Here is a 22974-nt window from a genome sequence, read left to right on the forward strand (position 1 = left end):
GAGAGGGAGAAGGAGGGGGAGATTTTTGTTGCAACATGTCTACATAATACAGTACAATACAATAAATCTTTTGTTTACTTTCACTCCTCATAACATTAAAATGACAACAGCCGGTAAGTTGTGATGATGATGACCAGAGGAGCCAATGAAAATGTGTGTGTGTTTTTTTTTTTGTGCTTTGAGGTTGAACCACACCATATGTTATTTATCAGACAAAACAGGTGATGCAATAAAACTTTTGTCTGTGACATATTTGTATTGTGTGTGATTTTATTTCGTATATTTATTTTGTTAATAAAATCAATTGTATCAAAGTCTGACATTCTGTAAACTAACAGGCTAACTGTGATTTTGAGGGTATGAATATTATTTTTAAACCCTCCATTTCATAAAAAAACAATAAAAAAAACATAAAGGTGCTCGAGTGTATCTTTGTGCCCAATTGAAGAGGTTATAAAGATAAAAATATTGGGGTGGCTGCATAAAAGGTTTAGACAAATATTTTTCTTTAAGACTGGTCATAACATTTCCAGTTGTTTACATAAAAATGGTCTAATTTGGATCTGAAAAATTAAAAGACTTATTACCCCTTGACTAACGGCTAGTCAGACCAAAACAGTCATAATGGTTTATGCAACTGGACCCAGATTTTATATTTTTCATTATCTTCATGTTTCCTTGGTTCTTTTTTATATATGTGTATGGTTTCTGTTTTTTTAAAACACCATACTTTCAAAGAACTATAGAAAAGTCTTTTGTGGAAATGTGGTTTTATGATGATTTAAAAACTATACTCTATTTTTGCATTTTGTTTTAATGATGAGCTGCTTAAGCTTGTATAAACTATTTACCTTACATTCTGACCATGTTTTTGAATAGTAGTCTAACTCCATTTGCCATGTTTCAAAATACATAAAATGAATAAACAGGCCTCCTTTTCAAAAACAAAACTCTTTAGGCTACTTTTCCTTTCTTTTGAAAACCCAAGACAAACTTGTCTTGACAGCAATGTCCATTTTTTATTTTGATTACAATTCCACAACAGCCAAAACATAAGTGACAGAAAATGTGAGTATGAGGTTTCAGATTTCACATTCTTCAGAAAAACGAATCCCTTTTCACAGTTTATTTACAGTGTTGGATTAGAGATCCCATATTCATGTTACAATATTTACATAAAGAACTTGTGGGGGTTCTATAATTACATTTTAGTGTGTAATTATAGATCACATATTGTTCATAATTGCATATTAAAAAATAAATAACACGCTAAAGACTCAATCTGACAATATATGTGGTGTATTAATAATAGTCCGTGTCACATTCTGCTCAACTATCCTCCTCATCTCCCTCAAGGCCCGAGCTTGCATCAGGATGTGGTTTTTGGCCAGGAGCAGCGTCGCTATCTTGGAGAGTTTTTTCAGGTTTTGATTCGGTGTGTACGGTATGACCGCTCGCAGGTCATCCAGCGCGTCGTTAAGATCGTGCATGCGTCTCCGTTCACGCGCATTGATAAGCAGCCGCAGCGCTCTGGGCTTCTTGACTTCTTGGGTTTCGCTGCTCGGCACCGAGTCTCCGTGAAATCCATTTTCCAGACACTGAAAACTTTTTCTGTCCATCTCCGACGCTGTCTCTTCGATTATGCGATAGCCCGTGGTTAATTCATCGGAGGGGTGCGTGGGAACTCCTTCACCGAGGCTCTGACCGTAGGGCGAGCTGCTCACGGAGATGTGGAAGCGCAGTTCACAGTCTTGGTCACCAACCGGCAGTGGATTCATTCTCCTGATGTTCATTCTGTCTGCAAATATGACTGTAGCCTATTATTTGTTCACGTCCCTTGTCGTTAGAGTTTGCTGCAGTAAACGCCTATTTGACCTGTCGAAACTTTTGAAGGATTAACAGTCTGTCCAATCAAATCTGCGTCCCGTCACACAAACAACAAACAGGTGCTGTTTTTATGTATTAGGAACCGTATTGTTTTACAGTCATAATAACAGTGATATTAAAAATATGTTTACTTGATGTTAAGATGGCATTTTGCTTTTATAAACATTTAGTCGACATCCAAAACTGTTCATAATTGTCAAACTGAATATTTTGGGGATAAATGTCAAATGTCAGTAAGGAATTGTAGCCTAAATGAAAGCAAACAATCAATAATAATAATAATAATATAGAAGCTATTTAATTATTTTAATCAATTATATAATATTTTTATTGTCATTTATCATTTGTATGCCAACTGGTCAAATATCTGCTCCAGAGAATTTGATATTGTTGATATTGTCATAGGCTATAAACTGACTTGTGAGGAATGGAAAAGACTGGCTTTGCTTTTGGAAACTGGGTCATCACGCCAAATTACTACTGAGTGAGACATTTTCAAAAATCTCCCTCAAAAAGTCCGAAGGAAACTGGGCTGCACACAAACACTGTTTTTGAAAGACAATAGGCCTATGGTAATAGCAAATGCTAAAAAATTAATGTTACACATGATTTATTTTAGGAAAACAGTTGGCCCCCATTGTGTAAACAGATTTTATGTCAGTCAAAACGATATAATAAATGACAATATTCCTCCCACACCCGAGAAATGCCCCAAACAAGTCTGATTAATTAGTCATCATTTACTAATGCAAATGAGCATGATTAAAATTAGACTTGCAGCAGTGGAGAAATCCTGGAGGGGGTTGATGGAAGGCAATCCAGTATTTTGCGATAAGGAGAAATACATCTGTTCAATAAGTGAGAGTTGATGGCCTAATTGGTTTATTCTAATCATTCAAATGCAAACATGATTCTATTAGCCATTAATGACAGACTCAAGAAAAATATGAAATATTTGAAGAAGAAAAAAATATGTATTATTAGCAGTGCTGGATGAGCCCGGTCTCATGAAAATGCGTATAAATAGTACGCCAAATACAAACAGAAAATCAGAAATTGACTTTGGTGTGCATATGATACGCCGTTTTCGCGTACATATGATAAGCATCTACCCCACACTCCAATCCTACCCATTGCGTATCATATACACGCCAAAGTTCATTTCTACGTATAAATAGTATGCCAAATCGAAACATAAACTTAAATTGATATGTACTTTCATGGCTGGATGGATAAACAAATGACACTTTTCAGGTTCATACCAAAAAACATTGTTCATAATATGTTTTCTGTGTGAATTTATCAAATAAAACTACTCTTAAAGGGACAGTTCACCCAAAAATGAAAATTCTGTCATTAATTACTCACCCTCAGGTCGTTCCAAACCCATAAGACCTTTGTTCATCTTCTGAACACAGATTAAGATGTTTTTGATTAAATCCGAGAGCTTTCTGACCCTGCACAGACAGCAACTCAACGGACACATTCAAGGCCCAGAAACATAGTAAGGACATCAGTCCATGTGACATCAGTTGTTGCTACTTTTTGTGTGCAAAAATAAGGACTTTATTCAACAATTTCTTCTCTTCCTTGTCAGTCTTCAATGCGTGTTCACAACAGTATCACGACACATTCGACATCAAATTAAGCTTGGACTTTTCTGGGCCTTGAATGTGGTAGTTCTGTTGCTCAGCAGATGGCCTTTAGCCATATAGTGTAGCTTTGACTTCACTTCAGTAAATGACACATGACCAGAAATACAGGTGCATCTCAATAAATTAGAATGTCATGGAAAAGTTAATTTATTTCAGTCAAGCACACCAACACCATGGTCATTTAACCAACTTTTGGTGCTTTTGGCAGTGTGGGCAGGTGCCAAATCCTGCTGGAAAATGAAATCAGCATCTTTAAAAAGCTGGTCAGCAGAAGGAAGCATGAAGTGCTCCAAAATTTCTTGGTAAACGTGTGCAATGACTTTGGTTTTCAAAAAACACAATGGACCAACACCAGCAGACGACATTGCACCCCAAATCATCACAGACTGTGGAAACTTAACACTGGACTTCAAGCAACTTGGGCTATGAGCTTCTCCACCCTTCCTCCAGACTCTAGGACCTTGGTTTCCAAATGAAACAAAACTTGCTCTCATCTGAAAAGAGGACTTTGGACCACTGAGCAACAGTCCGGTTCTTCTCCTTAGCCCAGGTAAGATGCCTCTGACGTTGTCTGTGGTTCAAGAGTGGCTTAACAAGAGGAATACAACAACTGTAGCCAAATTCCTTGAGTGTGTGGTGGCTCTTGATGCCTTGACCCCAGCCTCAGTCCATTCCTTGTGAAGTTCACCCAAATTCTTGAATCGATTTTGCTTGACAATCCTCATAAGGCTGCGGTTCTCTCGGTTGGTTGTGCAACTTTTTCTTCCACTCAACTTTCTGTTAACATGCTTGGATACAGCACTCTGTGAACAGCCAGCTTCATTGCCAATGAATGTTTGTGGCTACCCTCCTTGTGAAGGGTGCCAATGATTGTCTTCTGGACAACTGTCAGATCAGCAGTCTTCCCCATGATTGTGTAGCCTAGTGAACCAAACTGAGAGACCATTTTGAAGGCTCAGGAAACCTTTGCAGGTGTTTTGAGTTGATTAGCTGATTGGCATGTCACCATATTCTAATTGGTTGAGATAGTGAATTGGTGGGTTTTTGTTAAATGTGAGCCAAAATCATCACAATTAAAAGAACCAAAGACTTAAACTACTTCAGTCTGTGTGCATCGAATTGATTTAATACACGAGTTTCACAATTTGAGTTGAATTACTGAAATAAATGAACTTTTCCATGACATTCTAATTTATTGAGATGCACCTGTATATCACATGACCTCATAGTTAAGGACTCCCATTCTATCTGTCAAACTAACATAATAAAACAATAGGAGAGGAGGAATTGAGGACACAGCAAAGGAGATGCAGAGATCACCCAGTGACTGATGTAATAATGTATGGAAATTAAAGCACACCCTCTCATCACTATATTGCTGATGACTTGAAGGTGCCCGCCAATTTCTATTCATTCTGTTTCTATATTGAATTAGCCTAAGTTGAATTAGATTAGATTGATTAAATAAAGATCATAGTTAGGTAAATAATATTGTAATGTAATGATAATGGCTGTAATGACTGCAATTTTTCCATATTAAAATTAAATAATATTTAATTATCCCAGTTTTATATAGGCTATATATATATATATATATATATATATATATATATATATATATATAATCATGGCCAAAAATATCAGCACCCTTGGTAAATATGATCAAAGAAGGCAGTGAAAATTAATCTGCATTGTAAATCCTTTTGATCTTTTGTTTAAAAAATTCACCAAAATCTAACTTTTCATTGGATAATAAAAATTTAAAACGGGGGAAATATCATTATGAAATAAATGTTTTTCTCAAATACACGGTGGACACAATTATTGGTACACCTAGTAATTCTTATGAATAAAATATCTCTGAAGTATATTCTGAAGAGCACTCCAGGGTGATTATGAACATGAAATTATCCAGCCATGGCTTCCTGTTTCACAGAAATATAAATGGGAGGGAAAACAAAGCCCACATTCCCTTAATCATCCATCACAATGAGAAAAAACAAAGAATATATTTCTGGTGTGCAGCAAAAGATAATTGAGCTTCACAAATTAGTGAAATGGCTTTAAGAAAAGAGCTAGAGCAGTGAAAATTCCCATTTCCACCATCAGGGCAATAATTAAGAATTTCCAATCAACATAAAATGTTACGAAACCGCCTGGAAGAGGAAGTGTGTCTATATCGACCTAATGCACGGTGAGAAGGCATGTTTGAGTGGCTAAAGACTCTCCAAGGACCACAGCTGGAGAATTGCAGAAAATCTCGGGGTCAGAAAACCTTAAAAAAATAATAGTCAAACAGCACCTACATCACCACATGTTGTTTGGGAGGGTTTCAAGAAGAATTCTCCTAGCTCATCCAAAAACAAACTCCAGCATATTCAGTTATCAGACACAACTGGAACTTCAAATGGGACTGGCTTCTATGGTCAGATGAAACTAAAAAATGAGCTTTTTAGCAGCAAACACTCAAGATGGGTTTGGTCCACACAGGGATAAAATGTACCCCATGTGTACAATGAAATATACTGCTGTATTTTTGATGTTATGGGCCTATATCCCTGCCGGAGGTCCTGGACGTCTTGTTTAGACACACGGCATCACTGATTCTGTCAAATACCAACAGATAAAAAATCAATAAGTGACTGACTCTGTTAGAAATCTTATAATGGGCCATGTTTGGATCTTCCAACCGTACAATAATCCAAACACAAACCTCAAAAACAACACAAAAATGGGCCACTGAGCACAAAACCAAGCTTCTGCTGGCCATTCCAGTCCTCTGACCTGAACCCTATAGAAAATGAGTGGTGAACTGAAGAGAAGAAGCACCAACATGGAGCTGGGAATCTAAAGGGTCTGGAGTGATTCTGAATGAAGGAATGGTCTCTGATCTCTTGTCAGGTGTTCTCTAACCTCTTCAGGTATTATAGGAGAAAGTTTAGAGCTGTTAAACTGGCGAATGGAGGTTTCAAAAAGTATTGAATAAAAGGGTGCCGTTAAATGTGGCCAATGTATATTAGAGAAAAACATTTATTTCATAATGATATCTCCCCCCATTTTAAATTCTTATTATTATCCAATGAAAGGTTAGATTTTTGTGAATTTTTTTAATAAAAGATCAAAAGGATTAACAATGCATATTAATTTTCACAGCCTTCTTTGATCATATTTACCAAGGGTGCCGATATTTTTGGCCATGACTGTATATATATATATATATATATATATATATATATATATATATATATATATATGTGTGTACAGTATGATATATATTGATATATATATATATATATATATATAAACTTATACACAATGTACCCTCAATATTACAGTATCAGAATCACAAATAAATCTAAATGGATCTCAGCTACCCACTGCTGTAATCAACTCTGTGAAACCGCAGATGCCAGGTAGACAGTCACACTTTATCACTTATCAGCAGATTCACCCACTGGACGGTTGGCTGTGGGGAGATGGGGGTCCCTGAGTAGGAAGTGGGGTGAAAGTAAAACCCGTTGCTGGGCGACTGAATCATAGTTGCTATGGTGAACTTGAGTTGAGCAGCTGGTCCAATCAGCTGAGACATGTAGGGCAGAGTGGATCTCATACTGAAGAGAGTGATGCAGAAACACGTGGGAGGAAGAGAGGAAGAGAGAAGGAGGGTGGGAGAAAGAGAGAGAGGGAGAGTGGAAGTAAAAGAGGGTGCAGAAAAGGAAGACTGTAAGAGAGGGAAGTTGTAGAAAATGATCAAACAGGATGAAATAAGGAATATTTCAAGTAATAAGGAAGATATAGATAGTGAGGGGGGAAAAGCTGAAAAAAAAAAAAAAAAAATATATATATATATATATATATATATATATATATATATATAGTCCAAAATATTTATGTAGGCCTACTAAATGTATTTTATATAAATTCATTTTTGCCTAATTTATTTATTTTTTCCCTCTTTCATTTAACTATACGATGTTATTAAAATATATTGTTTGCTCTGTTCTCACGACAACTATTTGATTATTTTTCATAATGTTATACATTTATGCAATTGATTAATTATGATATGTGACCAAAACAGTTGTTTGATATTTTTGTATGCTGCCTTTTAGCCTCCTTTTTTTTTTCTGTTTGTGAATTGTTTTGTTTCATTATTGCTTTAGCGTGTATTTGAAGAGTTCCAATGCAAAAGCCTCTAAAAGCCATCTTGGTCAAAAATGAGATTACAATACTGAGTGAATGCTCTCCACACATAGTATATGTTCATCAAGTACTTTCACTTCAAATGCGCTAAATCCCAGCCTCAACCTATTCAGAAGTACCAGTACTTACCTATACATAGTAGCCAGAAAGAAATGCTAATTTTAAAGTAAAACGGCAGACGTACTTAGAGGCTTTTGCATCTGAACTCTTCATATATTCGCTATAGCCTATGCTATAATTTTTTAATTAATTTTTTTTTTGTCATCAAAATTTGACTCATTGCAATCATTTTTTTAAACGAGCAAGTTTAAACGTCTTTTAATAATCCCTTAGAATACGGGGCTTCTTTTACCTCGACAGTAGGGTTAGATAGCCTATACATGACAGTAGAAGCAGGTGCAGGCAGTTACTTAAACTCAAAGGGCTTCCTCAGCTCTTATTCATTTACATTATCTTGACTCCTCGTCAATGACAAAGCAGCTAAATCGCGCTCCTGCATCACCAAAGCCTCCCTCCTGCACTGATTCACATTAGTGGTGTCGTCTTGTGATGGAGAGGCCCCTGTCGCGCTGTGGGGCGGACGGGCCGCTGAAGTGCAGGGACGCAAGGACGCACGGGATGAATGGTCCGGCCGGTATTGTAATGCAAAGACAAAACGCCTCCCTTGCTCAATGGAGAAGGAAGTAGGCCCAAAATATCGCTTCAGGGGAAGAATAAATAACCGTTTTCCCGGATGAGCATCTATTCTGGGATTTTACACATTTACAGTCGAACTGAGGGGGATTGGAAATGAGGTGAATTCAGGATGGTAGATGGATTATAGACTAGGCTACTGCAGCAAACTGTCAGGTCCATGAAATCGCGCGTGGGTTATGGGCTTCCTAAATATTCAAATCCTTCACTTCCCATCCTCCCTCTCATTTGTAGAAATTAGATGGGCCTATTTGTTTACGATTCACAAATGTTTAGGACAATTCATGGAAACTCGTGCAACCAAAGAATCTGGGGTAGTGTAGTGCGCATCAAATGTAGCCTATTTGGACCGCAACTAGGGTACGTAGCGTAGCCTATTATACATTTTCGAATTAAGGTTTGAACCCTCAGTGAATGTGCAGGGTATGTACAGTTTATACTTTTATAAAGCGATTGCAAACGTTTAACTACGAAAGTACGAAAGATCACAAAGTGCAAAGCCGCAAAACGCTCACAAATCTCTTTCAGCAACGGCGACACTAGCGTATTTTGCTACAAAAACATCGAACATAAAATCCATAAAAGCGGTCCATTTTAATTATCACTATTTTATAGATTAACTCATCTCTTATTATTATTTTATTTTTTTTAAATTTAAGATAATTGGCGGTTAGCTTATCGCTAGGCGCGCCACAAAACTTGCCAGAGATCTTCCCCGAAAATTATAGTGTCACTGAATTAAAATCATTGAATAATTCGCGCATGGACTCTGACTACTTATCTCGCATTTCTTTGATTTTAATATTTAGCTGACGTATTTCAGATTAATTTTTAGCTATTAGACCTACATTTTAGACTAAATGTAGCCTATACTACATCTTTCCATAAAAGCTCAGAATCTGCATGCAGTGCAGGTTTGAGACGGGGGGATTGAATAGAATTGTCGAGCCCTCTCTAAAGTCTGGAAATAAATTAGCCAAAAGTATGTGAAGCAAGTGGTAAACCATGAACTGACCGTGACAGACAACGTTTAGAGTGCTCGGGGACATTTCTAACAGCAGCTGTGGTTATGAACAATTTTGGGTAGCTACTACAGCAACTCAACTGAATGTAAAGGGCGCTAATGGCTCTCAGTCCTCCGAATGTCAGCCTCACTGGTTTTCAAGGGCACCGTACTGATGGGGATTTTGTTAACGGGAGGGGAGGGGGCCTTCGGTGCGGCTCATGACGTCACCGTGTCCCGATGTAATCCTCTCGCGCTTGAGTCCTATCAGCAGAGGAGGGCGAGCGCGCGGGGACGCGAGGAAGCACTAATCTCTCCAGAAGGGATCAGCGCAACCAAGACGCAAACGAGGCCATTTAACACTGCAGCAGAAGACGATTACGATTAAAAGCGGGATACAATCGGTGTGTTTCGACGGTAAACGACAGGCGTGACCTCTTTGCTCGTTGCGGGATGCAGGAGGGATACGGCGGCAGCTCAAAAGATGCTCGACGGAGAAAATGGAGCATCGTGTTTACGGGGGACTATAGTGGTGTTTCAGTCATTTTGCTTGTTTTGGCGGTGATTTTATTTTGAATAAGGTTGGTCGACAGCTTTTTGTAAAATAGTTGATTGTGTATTTTGAGATTTTAATAGTGTTTTGTTTACACTTGATGTAGTCTAAGGGATGCACTACTGCAGAGGTCAGCAAAATGAGTGAGAATCATAACAATGCGCGCCCTTCGGACGGATGCTACCTTCTTCATTGCTTTCATTCTGTCGCCTGCAATGCAATTCCTTGGTCTATACGACAGCGATTAATTCATGTTATGCTATATTTGGGCATTGACATTCTTTTTGAATTCCTAACCGTACTGCCACTGAGGCACACAAATCCCAGAGACCCAAAAGGAGGAGGACAATAGCCATGGCTGCTTGAATTGAAGCTGCAGAGCAGCTCTTCAAGGGAGTGAATATAGGCCACTGGTTGGCCTGCTCTGCGCAATATATGCGTTGGTATTTGACTGTGTTTCACGCTAAATTGAAATAGAAGACACTATTGTGATTGTAATTTTGTCGTTTTGTCGTCGGCGTGTTGTCAAAACGCATTACGACATCCCTCCTTGCGGTACTCTTTGAAGAGCAGCCTGCTCTGGCGTGCGCGCGTCATGGAGGGTGGTGACACGGGCCCGCCGCTCTGCGTGTTCACGGCGGACCTTGATTTAATATCCATACAATTAAGGCACGCGGTGAATGCCAAGAGAGGGGCCTTAAAACGGCGAACCTGTATCGTTTAGGAAAATGAGCAGCAGAGATGCGCAGATGAGAAGTGACGGCTAGTAATGCCAAAGAGCTGAACAGGAACCGAGGCCGCTTGGTTTGCAGGCGCATGATAGGAATATTAATTTCGGGAGCTGACAGGAATGTGAAATTCCTCTTCTAATTCAAAATATATTATTATTTTATTTTGAATATCACTAAATCTATTTCTACTCGTATATGAGGTCATTTTCATATAGCCTAGTAATAATAATAAAATAAATTTAAGACTATTTAATAGATGCTTATATCCCATGATTTAATCATGCCATGCAGTGTAAACAACATAAAGAATATGATAGGCATTTGCTAATATAGACTGCACTGCTTGAAGGAATCTCTAGTTTTTGTGTACAAAAGAAATCTGGTTCCTATTGCAAAACTGAAAACAGAAGGTCAATGGTATATCCTGAAGAGAATGGCTAATCAAACGTTACCTGCATTATCATGTTCTGTGATCATTCTTTGGTCTTTGATTTGTAATGTTTATTGAGCATATACTTATAAATACTGCATTCAACTGAAATATATGAATATGTTTAGAAGAAAAAAAATACTCAGGAGGACATTATTGTATAACAGAATTTTCAAATATCAAAACTGTTCAATCTTTTAATCCGCATAGAGCATCCTCTGCCAAGACCTGTCATTTCCTTCCACACTTTCTTTGTTTACCTGTCAATAAACCCTTATTTCATGCAAATCTGTTGCCTGTCTAGAAATCTTGCTTTTTATTTCTAGCCAGAACTCTACTTACTGTTATCTAGATGAGTAGAACAAGATGGCAGCCAATCAATACAGATGGCCCTGTACTCAGTTATCTAGATATTAAACTCTCATACAAGAGCGATAACATTATATTTTCAGCTATTTCAGTAATAAATACAACACCTATTTTAATATTTTTATATGACCTTTAGGAAATCATATTGCTATTTATATGACCTCTGCGTTTGACCACAGTGTGCTGATGTAGCTCTCATTGGCTGTTTATTTTAATTAATGATGTTCCATCTCAGCAGTCTAAGAAATTGGCAGGTGTGCACATAATAAATAAAGCGGGCTACCACCTTTACACTATTCAGCCTTTACTGTATAAGGCTTATAGCACAATGCTTGTAGATAAACACTGCTCGTTGTCTTTAACTCAACAATGAATGGTTAAGGAGTGCATAAAATATTCTTTGCACTAGTACCTGCACATCTAAAAATGACCAATAACACAACTTTAGAAATTTGTTTACAGATGAACTATTTAACCCTTTCAAAACTTAGCCAAAAGGGACATTTATGAAGCATTGGTGAGTATACGGAGATGAGGGAATTACAGTATTACAGGAAGCTTATTTGACAGATTTCAGAAGTGACAGTGACATAAATATGTATCCTGTATTTTTATGAGACTCAATCCCCCCCACCCCCACAAATAACAAATATACGTCCATCATGTCTAACAATTAAGCATATTTATCCTATGTGTTCATCAAAGGAGATTTCTTAAAATCGAAACCGTTAGGTGAGTGCATGTGAGTAGGTTAAAAAGTGATACAGGACTGTGTTTTAGGCATCTTGGTGCAGAAACAATTAGCATAGTAACAACACAGACAGTTTTTCCAACAAAGCAAGGCAGTAAAAAGAACACCTTCAAACACCAATTACACCATATAGTATTATTTTAATAATGAGCATGATCAAATCTAAGAACGTGATAGATAGTGACCTTCCAATACAATGCATATTCATTTCAGGGGTGACTTAAATGTTTGTCTTGTAACTCTTTTTTAATATTTTTAGTATTTCATATATTTTCATGAATCTTTTGTTATATGACTATAGAAATCTGAAACCCTCACACGGTTCAATTCCGCTCTCCCACACACAAACACACAGAACAGCAAGCAGGTCCTAAAAAAATCACGCACAGAAACCATATACTCTTTTTTTTGTTTGTTTGTTTTTCTTACTTTTAACAGTAAATCAGTAACATTAATTTTCAGGTTACACATTTGAGGCGTTCTTCGTTATTGTTATAATTATATGATCCTACGTTAAAGCTTAGCAATATACTGAGGACATGGGGAGGGAAAAAAGCGATAAAATGAAATCTGTTAAGAAAGGACAAAGAACAAAACAAAAAAAGAGGTGATGCATCTAAAGTGATTTCAAATTAAAAGCAGTGAATTGCTACATCTCTCAGATTGGCTTAAAGAAACAGCGACCTCTGCTGGGCGGGGTTGGAACAGTAAGTAGTTACATTTCTGCTCTTTAAACATTAAGCGTGTATGGGAACAGAGTCTGAGCACTGGGCTCTGAACCGCAACAAAAACATTAGTTTTACTTTTTTTTTGTTTTGTTTTTTTTTTAGTCCAGCCAGTGACAATGTTGACTTCCCTTGGTTAAGGATGCATGGGATGTCGTCTCCCTGATAATGCTGTTTCATTTGAGGTATAGAACAGCCATTATTAAACGGTTTCCGTAGCTTTAAAATGTTAAGGCTCCAAGCAGGAAAAACAGAAAAGAAAAAACAAAACCTGTGACATAAGTGGCTCGTCACTGAACAAAAAAAAAAGTCAAGTGTTACATAATTCAAAAATATAGTTTTTTATAACATCATCTCATGTCAAGACACATGTCATTGTCCCTTCTACGCAGTTGCACGATTCTCCACAAATCTGGATCTACAGAACTTAAAACTGGCCCGTTACAGTTACTGATGCTGGAGATGACCCCCCCCCCAAACCCCAACCAGAGCGGAGTCTGAACACATCCCCCTCCCTCACCTCTGCCATATCACATGACTGACATACACTCCACCACCTTCCCTGATACACACACACACACATACATACATACATACATACATACATACATACATACATACATACATACATACATACATACATACATACATACATACATACATACATACATAACAGAAGTCACTACCCACTCATTTAACCAACTCTGAAGGGCATGATGAGGAGCAGTGGGGCTGAAGAAACAAAAATATAGGATGAAATAAAAGACTTGTGCAGATATCGGTTGGTCAAAGGGGGGAGGGAGGTGTATGAAAACAATACCAAACGATAGAAAAGAAAGAAAAAAAAAAAAAAAAAAAAAAAAGAAATCAAAATGATGACGCGACGTTGAGAGGTGCTAATCGACTTCAGCCCCCACAGGTGAAGCCGGAGGCGCAGAGGCTCGAGTCTGACGCTGGCTGAAGTCACCAGAATTAAATAGAAAAACATAATGATTGTTTATTTTTAAATTTCATCTTGTGTCCTCTTTAAATTTTATTTTCAAATGGTCAGTCCTAAAACAACTGCTCATCATATGTAGGGGGCAGCCTTCTATTGTTTATTTCGGTTCTGGCGTTCCTGCGAGAGAAACAAAGAGAGAGAAATGGAGGGAAGTTTATTTTGATGTACAGAAAAATCAAAAATGGTTTTCATTTGAAAAAAAAACAAACTACCATTCCAACAATAAAAAGGCATAATTTTGTACTACTTTTAAATTCTCACAAGCCGGGGTTACCGCAACTTTTCACCCTTGAATTTCCTTGACTTAAACAGTTATTCATCATTTGGATCTTTAAAACCATTTACACTCATAAGGAGTGACTGATTTAGTCAGTTGTTTCATGTCACGTCAGCTTCTAAAGCAATATTCATGCCTAGAACAGGGTAGTACATGATCGTTTAAAGTGGAGTGTTTAAAGGAACACTGTTACACTCCTGTATATATATTCTGTGAAACTGTACTGTTTAATCACATATAAGTTTTACTTAGAAAATTCCCTGAGGACTGTGTTTAGTAAAATGTCTAGAGGAAATCTTTTAGAATTTTGTTTGACAATGCACCTAAAATCTTGTACAGATTTTCTCTTTCTGTATGTAAATTATCAATATGCTTATTAATGGATTTACACTTTTTATAATATACTGAAAAAAATGATAGTGAAACAGTTCTCACTCAGAAATTGCTATTAAATTTAACAAATAATTACAAAAAATAGCAAGTAACTTACTGAATTAAACATGAAATTTTGCAGTAGATGGAATGACATTTATATTTTCTTGTTAAAGGAACACTCCATTTAAAAAAAAAAAAAAAGGCTAATTTTCCAACTCCCCAAGAGTTAAACGGTTGAGTTTTACCGTTTTCGAAACCATTCAGCCGATCTCCGGGTCTGGCGGTAGCACTTTTAGCTGCAGCTTAGCATAGATCACTGAATCTGATTAGATCGTTAGCATCTCGCTCAAAAATGACCAAAGAGTTTCGATAGGTTTCCTATTTAAAGGGTTAGTTCACCCCAAAATGAAAGTTAAGTTAAGTCGTGACGTATTGTCAAGTATGGTGACCCATACTCGAAATGGTGCTCTGCATTTAACCCATCCAAGTGCACACACACAACAGTGAGTAGTGAACAAATGCACACACGTGCGCACACACACGTACACACACACACACACGCACACACACACACACACACGTACACCCGGAGCAGTGGGCAGCCTTGCTCCAGCGCCCGGGGAGCAATTAGGGGTTCGGTGCCTTGCTCAAGGGCACCTTAGTCATGGTATCGAAGGTGGAGAGAGTGCTGTTCATTCACAATCCCCACCTTTAATTCCTGCCGGCGCGAGAATCGAACCAGCAACCAGCAACCTTCAGGTTACAAGCCCGACTCCCTAACCATTAGGCCACGACTACCAGTTATGCCATTAATTAATTATGCCATTAATTACTCACCTTCATGTCATTCCAAACCTGTAAGACCTTCGTTCATCTTCGGAACACAAATTAAGATATTTTTGATGAAATCGGAGAGCTATCTGACCCTCCATAGACAGCAACACAACTGAAATGTTGGTCCAGAAACGTAGTAAATACATCAGTAAAACAGTCCATGTGACATCAGTGGCTCAACCTCAGTTTTGCGACGCTACGAGTATGCTTTTTTTTTTTTTTTTTGAAAACAAAAACAACAATTTACTCAAGTATTCTTCTCCCCTGAGTTATGTCTTCTGCCATTTTGGAGAGTACCCAAGAACGTATTTGACGTAATCAGCGTTGTTTACGATCGGGGGGAAAGCCCACGCATGAACGAAAGCTGCGTAATAAGCGTTGTTTACGCTTAGGTGAAAGCGTGCATATGCATTGTGATACTCTCTAAAATGGCAGATGACGTAACTCGAGGGAGAAGAATACTTGAGTAAATTGTTATTTTTGTTTTCTTTGTGCAAAAAATTCTCATAACGTCGCAAAACTGAAGTTGAGCCACTGATGTCACATGGACTGTTTTACTGATGTATTTACTACGTTTCTGGACCTGGGAACATTTCAGTTGCATTGCTGTCTATGGAGGGTCAGATAGCTCTCTGATTTCATCAAAAATATCTTAATTTTTGTTCCGAAGATGAACAAAGGTCTTAAGGGTTTGGAACGACATGAAGGTGAGTAATTAATGACATAATTTTCATTTTGGGGTGAACTAACCCTTTAAATAGGAAAAATATCGAAACTCTTTGGTCATTTTTGAGCAAGATGCTAATGGTCTAATCAGATTCAATGATCTATGCTAAGCTACGATAAAAGTGCTACCGCCAGACCCGGAGATCGGCTGAATGGATTTGAAAACGGTAAAACTCAACCGTTTAACTCTTGGGGAGTTGGAAAATTAGCCTATTTTTTTTTAAAAAGTGGAGTGTTCCTTTAACAAAAAAATATACATTTCATTCCATCTACTTCTAAATTTCATGTTTAATTCAATAAGTTACTTGCTATTTTTTGTAATTATTTGTTAAATTTAATAGCAATTTCTGAGTGAAAACTGTTTCACTATCATTTTTTCAGTATATCATAAAAAAAAAAAAAAAAAAGTGTAAATCCTTTAATAAGCATATTGATAATTTACATACAGAAAGAGAAAATCTATACAAGATTTTAGGTGCATTGTCAAACTAAATTCTAAAAGATTTCCTCTAGACATTTTACTAAACACAGTCCTCAGGGAATTTTCTAAGTAAAACTGTTATATGTGATTAAACAGTACAGTTTAACAGAATATATTTTAAAGTCAAATGAGTGTTACAGGAGCAGCAAGATAACAGCGATCTTCAATAAAAAGCGTAATTCATAACCAATGAAATATTTTAGATTTGAGCATAAATGCAAGACATTCCAAACTTAATCTGGAAATAACAATTTTCAAAATTCTCTGATATTTCCAAATCTTCTATAACCATGTTAGCCCTGAAAAACAATAAAAAAAGAAAAGCTTACTTGATCCAGTCGGGATCGGTTCTGGAGAGGAGCAGGCTCTAGGTTCTGTCAGTGGAGATAAAAGAAAGAGATTAAAATCAATAATCCTTGGACTCAAATCAAAAACGTCAGCACTGTCTTAAATTTTTGTTGCATAAAAATGCCAATAACAAAATTCAACATAAAACTGCCAAATTTATACATAATCATAAAACCACATTTAAAATGAGCAAAGTATAGCCAGTAAGACATGTATTTTTGCTTGCTGTCACCAGAAATCTGATACAATACAATTTTATTAGCAGTTTGATACTTGGAGCTAAAAACCACCAATGGATGAAATATTAAAGACAGAATAATGAAATAACTGAAGCATCCACAGCAAAAGCAACGAGCATCAACCATTCTAAAACAACCAGGTAGACGTGCACTGATCTATGGCACTTAAAAACAGCTGTAACCTTTACATAGGCAGTTTCAGTGACATGAACAGTAGCCTGAACCCTTCACATGCTGTTCAAAGTTCTTTGGTTAATCGCTGCTTATGGTCATTCACCTCTAAACAGAAATATTTTCCTTCAGTATATGCATCTCTAAACCTCAAGATAGCTAATAATCTCATATAAAAAACAATATCCCAATCATTAGCTAAACAATGCAGCTATTGTTAAGCAAACAAAGATTAGAAAAAGCACATTACCTTTCTTACCACCTCTTCCTCCTCCTGTCGTTTCTCGTAGTGTGAGAAGTCATCGAAGATGGAGGTGGTGTGTTTGTAGGTGGCGATGATCTTCAGCACCTGCTTGGCCTTCTCCAGAGGCACCTCCTGCGTGTCACGGGAGTTGGTCACGGGCTTGTTGTCATTGTTCTCCAGGCGGATGTGCCTGAGCTGGCTGTTGGGCACGTCTTTAACAAACAGCCAGTCCACGTCGAATTTGCCCTTCCACTTGTCCTGCGCCCAAACGCCGGCGCTGGTGCCGTAGTCTACGGGCGAGCGCATCTCCGCCACGCCGCAGAAGTGTCCGCTGCCGTTGACGCTGAAGAGCAGATAGACAGGACCCTTGCCGTTGATGGCACGAAAGGCCGAATCCAGCCGCTTGTTACCGTGTTCCGTGCTGCACCAGATGGAGTACTTGATGGAGCGGTGGATGTCGTCCTCCGAGTAGCTCTTAATGATGAAAACCCGGCCATTTTTCAGGTTCCAATCAAAGTCCTTGGGATTGTAGCTGTGCGCCGCACGCAGCTTTTCAAGGACCGGGTGGGATTCCACAGCACCGGACCCCGGAGGTCCGCCGCCACCACCGTTGCCGACCCCTCCGCCGCTCGACGAGCCGCTGCTGTCCACGCTGCCGCCACCACCGTAACCAGGGTTGCGGTTACGTGGGGCAACCCACCGGGTTTGAGGGGGAGGAGCAGGGGTGTGGTTCTGGTAAGGCTGTGGAGGGGGTGGACCCTGCATCGCCATCTGCTGGGCAAGTGATTGGGCAGACGGCATAGGGGGCTGAGGCGGGGGCGGGAGCCCGTGAGGGTGAGGCGGTAGGTGACCCTGGGAGTGGAGCGGAGGCTGCTGCTGGTGGTGGGGCGGCAGTGGCGAGGCCACTTTAGTCACAGGCCCCTTGTTATCCCAGGTTCCAATGTCCATGTTGTGTTTGATGGGCGGTGGGGGCAGGGTGCCTCCAGCCATGGGCATCCCCGGCTTGCTCTTCACCTTCAGCTGCTGAGGCTTGGCCGGTTTGCTGGCGATGGCCGCCCAGGATGTGGGTTTGGGAGGCGGTAGCCCTAGTGGAGTCCCGCCGTTACCCGTGGCCACAGCTGCTGCCACCGGCCCTCCACCAATCACCGAGCCCACCGTCTTCACTCCGGAACCACCTCCGGTCACATCGCCGCCGATCTTCAACCCCACCATGCCCTGCTCTAAGCTGTTCATACCTGGCGCCTTATTCAGGGTGTCGCTTGGGAAGCCCGTTTGCCCGTCGGGTACCAGGGTGCCACCTAAAGAACTGGGTGGGTAACTGTAACTGCCCCCGTATGCAGAACTCTGAGTCTGCTGGCCCTGGGAGCCGCTCGTACCCCAGGCGGAAAACGCTGGGTTTTCAGGGAAAAAGTTAAAGCGGTGTGGATAGATGCTACTACCCAGACCCCCTGGCTGTCCGAACACAGTGTCATGCATGAAGTGATGGTCTCCATTGCTGAGGGGGGCGTACGGAGTGAGGTACGGGATCGGCGGGTCTCCGCCGGTGGACCAGGGGGCCTCGCTGAGGGGGTACGGGAACCCAATCGAGGGGGCATAGTAGCTAGACAGGTATGGGTCGGTCATTGATTGGTAACTGTTATTCTGAGGGATAATCAGAAATAGAGTTGTTAGAATTAAAGACAAAATGCAAACCAAATATGTGACCCTCGAGCACAAAACCAGTCTTAAGTCGCTGGGGTATATTTGTAGCAATAGCCAGCAATACATTGTATGGGTCAAAATTATTGATTTTTCTTTTATGCCAAAAATCATTAGGATATTAAAAGATCATGTTCCATGAAGATATTTAGTAAATTTCCTACCGTAAACTTAACTTTTGATTAGTAATATGCATTGCTAAGAACTTAATTTGGACAAATTTATAGGTGACTTTCTCAATGTTTTGATTTTTTTTTGCACCCTGAGATTGCAGATTTTCAAATAGTCGTATCTCGGCCAAATATTGTCTGATCCTAACAAACCATGCATTAATGGAACGCTTATTTATTCAGCTTTCAGATTATGTATAAATTTCAATTTTAATAAATTGACCCTTATGGCTGGTTTTGTGCTCCAGGGTCACATATACTAATTTCAAACAGCATAAAACAGATCAGACCAGAATCTTAGCAGAGACTCCATATTCAAAAGGAAATTATTTTAAACTCCAGAACAATGATTATAGACAATGATGTATTGTACAACCATTTCCTTTTAGTAATGTACTGTGGATGTGGTAATGTACTGGTAATAATAATAATAAAAAACTACAGTCAAATTTCCCAGAGGAAAACCTAGCTGGTTAGGTTTTCCCCCCTGCCACCATTGCAACAGCAGAAAAATTACTTCAGATTTTTAAAACTGTACAGACAAATTTCCCACTGTAAAACTAATTAGTTATTATTATTCTTCTCTTCCTCAGCAAAAACAGCAGAACCGTTCTTTCAGAGCCAGATAAAGTAATAATACTTTGGTTAAAAATACTGTTTTTTTTTTGTTTTTTTACACATGCACAAGCCTATGAGGATAATGCACTTAAAATTATATTCAGTATTTTGTTTTCTTAAAAATATCAAAAACATGCTTACGCTGAGAAGCAAAACTGTAAAAACATTAGATATGCTTTCAGAGAATACATGTTGATTTAAAAGTTTTTCTCTATTTCTCACCGGATTAGACTGGCCGGTGAGGTATGGTTCAAAGTCATTGTCATGGACCGTTTCCTTCTGATGAAGAGAGCCATTTTGCACTGAAATAAAGAACGATGTTAAACATCAGGTTTACTTCTCAAATCACTACATCTGCTACCAAACTCAAAGCACATGCTAAATCCAACAGTCTTCTCTATCCCTTGGAAGACATCACTTGACCAATGCTACGCCATTCACATCTTAGATCTTCAACAAATAATAAACGACTACAGTAATGTTTACTTCACCACACTGATCTCGGTGAGTCATTCACCACATGTTCTGTCTGACTACCACGATACTACAGACAGAGTCATAGATGAAAAGGACCATCTAAAAATTACCCAAGCCAAAAATTCAAACTACAGTAGTTAACTCTACAGAATTATGAAGCATAATCTATTTAATACGCTCAAACGCCAAGCTCCCATTGCCAATTGATGTGTCAGAGTAGTGTTAATCCAACAGGAGCAGTTCTGGCCTCCAAGGAGGTATATGGCTCCATCAGATGATTGATTAAGCTCTCAAACAACATTATTTGAATGATATGTGAGCAACACAGCAACCAGGATTTGACAGAGAATGAATGCCCGGATTTGACTTTACAGCCACAGCCGAGAGCATTAATAATGGTAAAACTGGACTTAATGTGAAGAAATGAGCCTATCCTGGATGTTTCATTTCTAAATCTGTATAGACATATATATTATTCAGCAAACTCACCTTTAGCGTCTTGCCCTTTGGATGTCTTCCCATTCAGTAGGTGATTGGAGATGGATAAAAACAACAAGATAAAACATTAACACCTTTGAATTGTAGTTTTAAACACAAGGTCTTCGTGTTTAACATGTAAATACTACAAAACGGTTCATGCTCTTAATCCACATCGACTCCATCAGAGCATCAGCAATAAATCAATGCACTATCAGGAGTCGCTCGCCATTCGTTATTAAAGAGAAACGGGGGCTTATGTTGACATTTATTTAGTCAATCAAGGAATTACACGTCCACCCGGATAGCTAAAAATTTCGTCGACCATGCAGATCAGACCAAGTCCAGAGAAAACTGGTTATAACTCTCGGAAGCAGATGAGAGAGAATGTGTACTAAATTAAGTTTTATCCTGATGCTACACTGGACCAAGACGCATTTTGTGATGCGTCGAACGGAAATGACTGTTTGGACCGAAGAAACGCGATGTAGTATTCAATAAAACGAGTGGGAAAAATGCTAACTCGTTAGCCATCGCGCTTGTGTGAAGCAAGCAGAGGCAGAAGCCCGTAATGTCTCCGCAGAAGCGGCGGAGGCTGCACGCGCATTCCCTGCTCCTCCTACAGGCCTTAGCGACGCCGTGCCACTCCAACCTACCTGTGGGTCAATACTGGTGGTAGACATAATTCATCAAGAGGGCCTCTTTAGATTCAGCAAGAGTCTTGCAAAGAAAAAAGAAGCAGCAGCGAGGGTGCTCGGCGTAACCCGAAGCCCGTGGGTTCCTCTCGGCTCCGTGCAGGCTGAACTGCGCTTTTTTCAGCAACTTCCACGACTTGATTCCGGGGATCCGGTCCTCGCGAGCGCACTAAAAGTCCAGCCTGAGGATGTTTCCGAGAGTATCAGAGGCTCTGCGGTTTTGGGGTTTAATCCAATACTGTCACACTCCGAGTGTAAATTTATTTCAAAGTGTATATATATTTTTTCCTCCTCCCAGCCCGCAGTTATTGTGCACCTCTGTTCACTTCCGCCCAATGGCCGCTCCATCCGGGATCTGCGCGGAGGGACTGACGCCACATGGACCGGGTGGCCATGCAGAGGTGATCAACCTAAGAAAATTGGGAAAAAAAATTCTTACTCAATAAATGTCTTCTTTCTCTTAGCGAATAAACTATTTCATATTTGTTCTACATTTCTAATAATTGCCTAAAGACATTTAAAGCGCAGTATAATAAGTTACTAAATGAGAAGTGCTGTAGGCTACATTTTGGCATTGCTATTTTACCTATAATTACACATTTATGTTAATAGCATAAATGTCCATAATAAATTATTTAAAATTAAAGTAAAACATAAAAATATATAGATGATGCTTTTATGTAGAAATGAAAACTAGCTGTTTCCTCCACTTGATCTTAGAAATATTACATCACATTCATTCATTCATTCATCATTCACCACAGCTCCTAGTATGACATGTTTGTCAGAGGACGTTACATTAGTTTATTTGCCTATATTGAATGGGTTTGTGTTTAATTCAGACAAAAAGAATTGACTATCACAAACCATCCTGTATAGATAATAAAATATTAAAAACATTATACTTTTTTATTGAATACTATAATGGAGTTTCATTTGGTCCTTTCCTCTGGTTCCTGTTAACATATTCATAAATATGTGCAAAATTTCCTAAAAAATTAGACACATACATACCTTTCACACCAGATGTTGTTGACAAGCTTGATTACTTGTCATTTTCTTCAAGCTTTATTAAACCATTTGCCTGGGAACATGGAAAAATGTACTTCTTTTTTTAAAAGCTAGTAATTTAATTTTATTATAA

At 38.8% G+C, this 22974-nt stretch overlaps 2 protein-coding genes across 2 annotated transcripts; both read right to left on the minus strand.

Moving 5' to 3' along the window:
* Nucleotides 1–1119: 1119 nt before the first annotated feature.
* si:ch211-196c10.13 (neurogenic differentiation factor 6) lies at nucleotides 1120–1826 on the minus strand. The gene has a single exon (XM_058785791.1). The coding sequence runs from the start codon at nucleotides 1791–1793 to the stop codon at nucleotides 1278–1280; it is 516 nt and encodes a 171-aa protein (XP_058641774.1). The 5' UTR covers nucleotides 1794–1826; the 3' UTR covers nucleotides 1120–1277.
* Nucleotides 1827–13498: 11672 nt separating this feature from the next.
* On the minus strand, nucleotides 13499–22223 carry ythdf1 (YTH N6-methyladenosine RNA binding protein F1). The gene is made up of 6 exons (XM_058785458.1): nucleotides 21792–22223; nucleotides 21148–21172; nucleotides 20404–20483; nucleotides 17702–19336; nucleotides 17023–17067; nucleotides 13499–14117 (listed from the first exon to the last, which is right to left on the minus strand). Exons 1-6 carry the CDS (start codon nucleotides 21816–21818, stop codon nucleotides 14091–14093), a joined length of 1839 nt encoding a protein of 612 aa, XP_058641441.1. The 5' UTR covers nucleotides 21819–22223; the 3' UTR covers nucleotides 13499–14090.
* Between the last annotated feature and the right edge of the window lie 751 nt (nucleotides 22224–22974).

Source organism: Onychostoma macrolepis, chromosome 08 (genome assembly GCF_012432095.1).
Source record: "Onychostoma macrolepis isolate SWU-2019 chromosome 08, ASM1243209v1, whole genome shotgun sequence".
Lineage (NCBI taxonomy): Eukaryota > Metazoa > Chordata > Actinopteri > Cypriniformes > Cyprinidae > Onychostoma > Onychostoma macrolepis.

What these genes read in the sequence shown, in the direction of transcription:
- si:ch211-196c10.13 (XM_058785791.1), bottom strand. Translation starts at nt 1,793, where the DNA reads ATGAACATCAGGAGAATGAATCCACTGCCGGTTGGTGACCAAGACTGT.
- ythdf1 (XM_058785458.1), bottom strand. Translation starts at nt 21,818, where the DNA reads ATGTCTACCACCAGTATTGACCCACAG. An exon ending in AGGAAGAGGTGGTAAGAAAG is followed by an intron (nt 17,068 to 17,701) that starts GTAATGTGCTTT and finishes CTCCACTGACAG; the next exon opens with AACCTAGAGCCTGCTCCTCT. An exon ending in ACCGATCCCGACTGGATCAA is followed by an intron (nt 14,118 to 17,022) that starts GTAAGCTTTTCT and finishes TTTCTCTCGCAG; the next exon opens with GAACGCCAGAACCGAAATAA.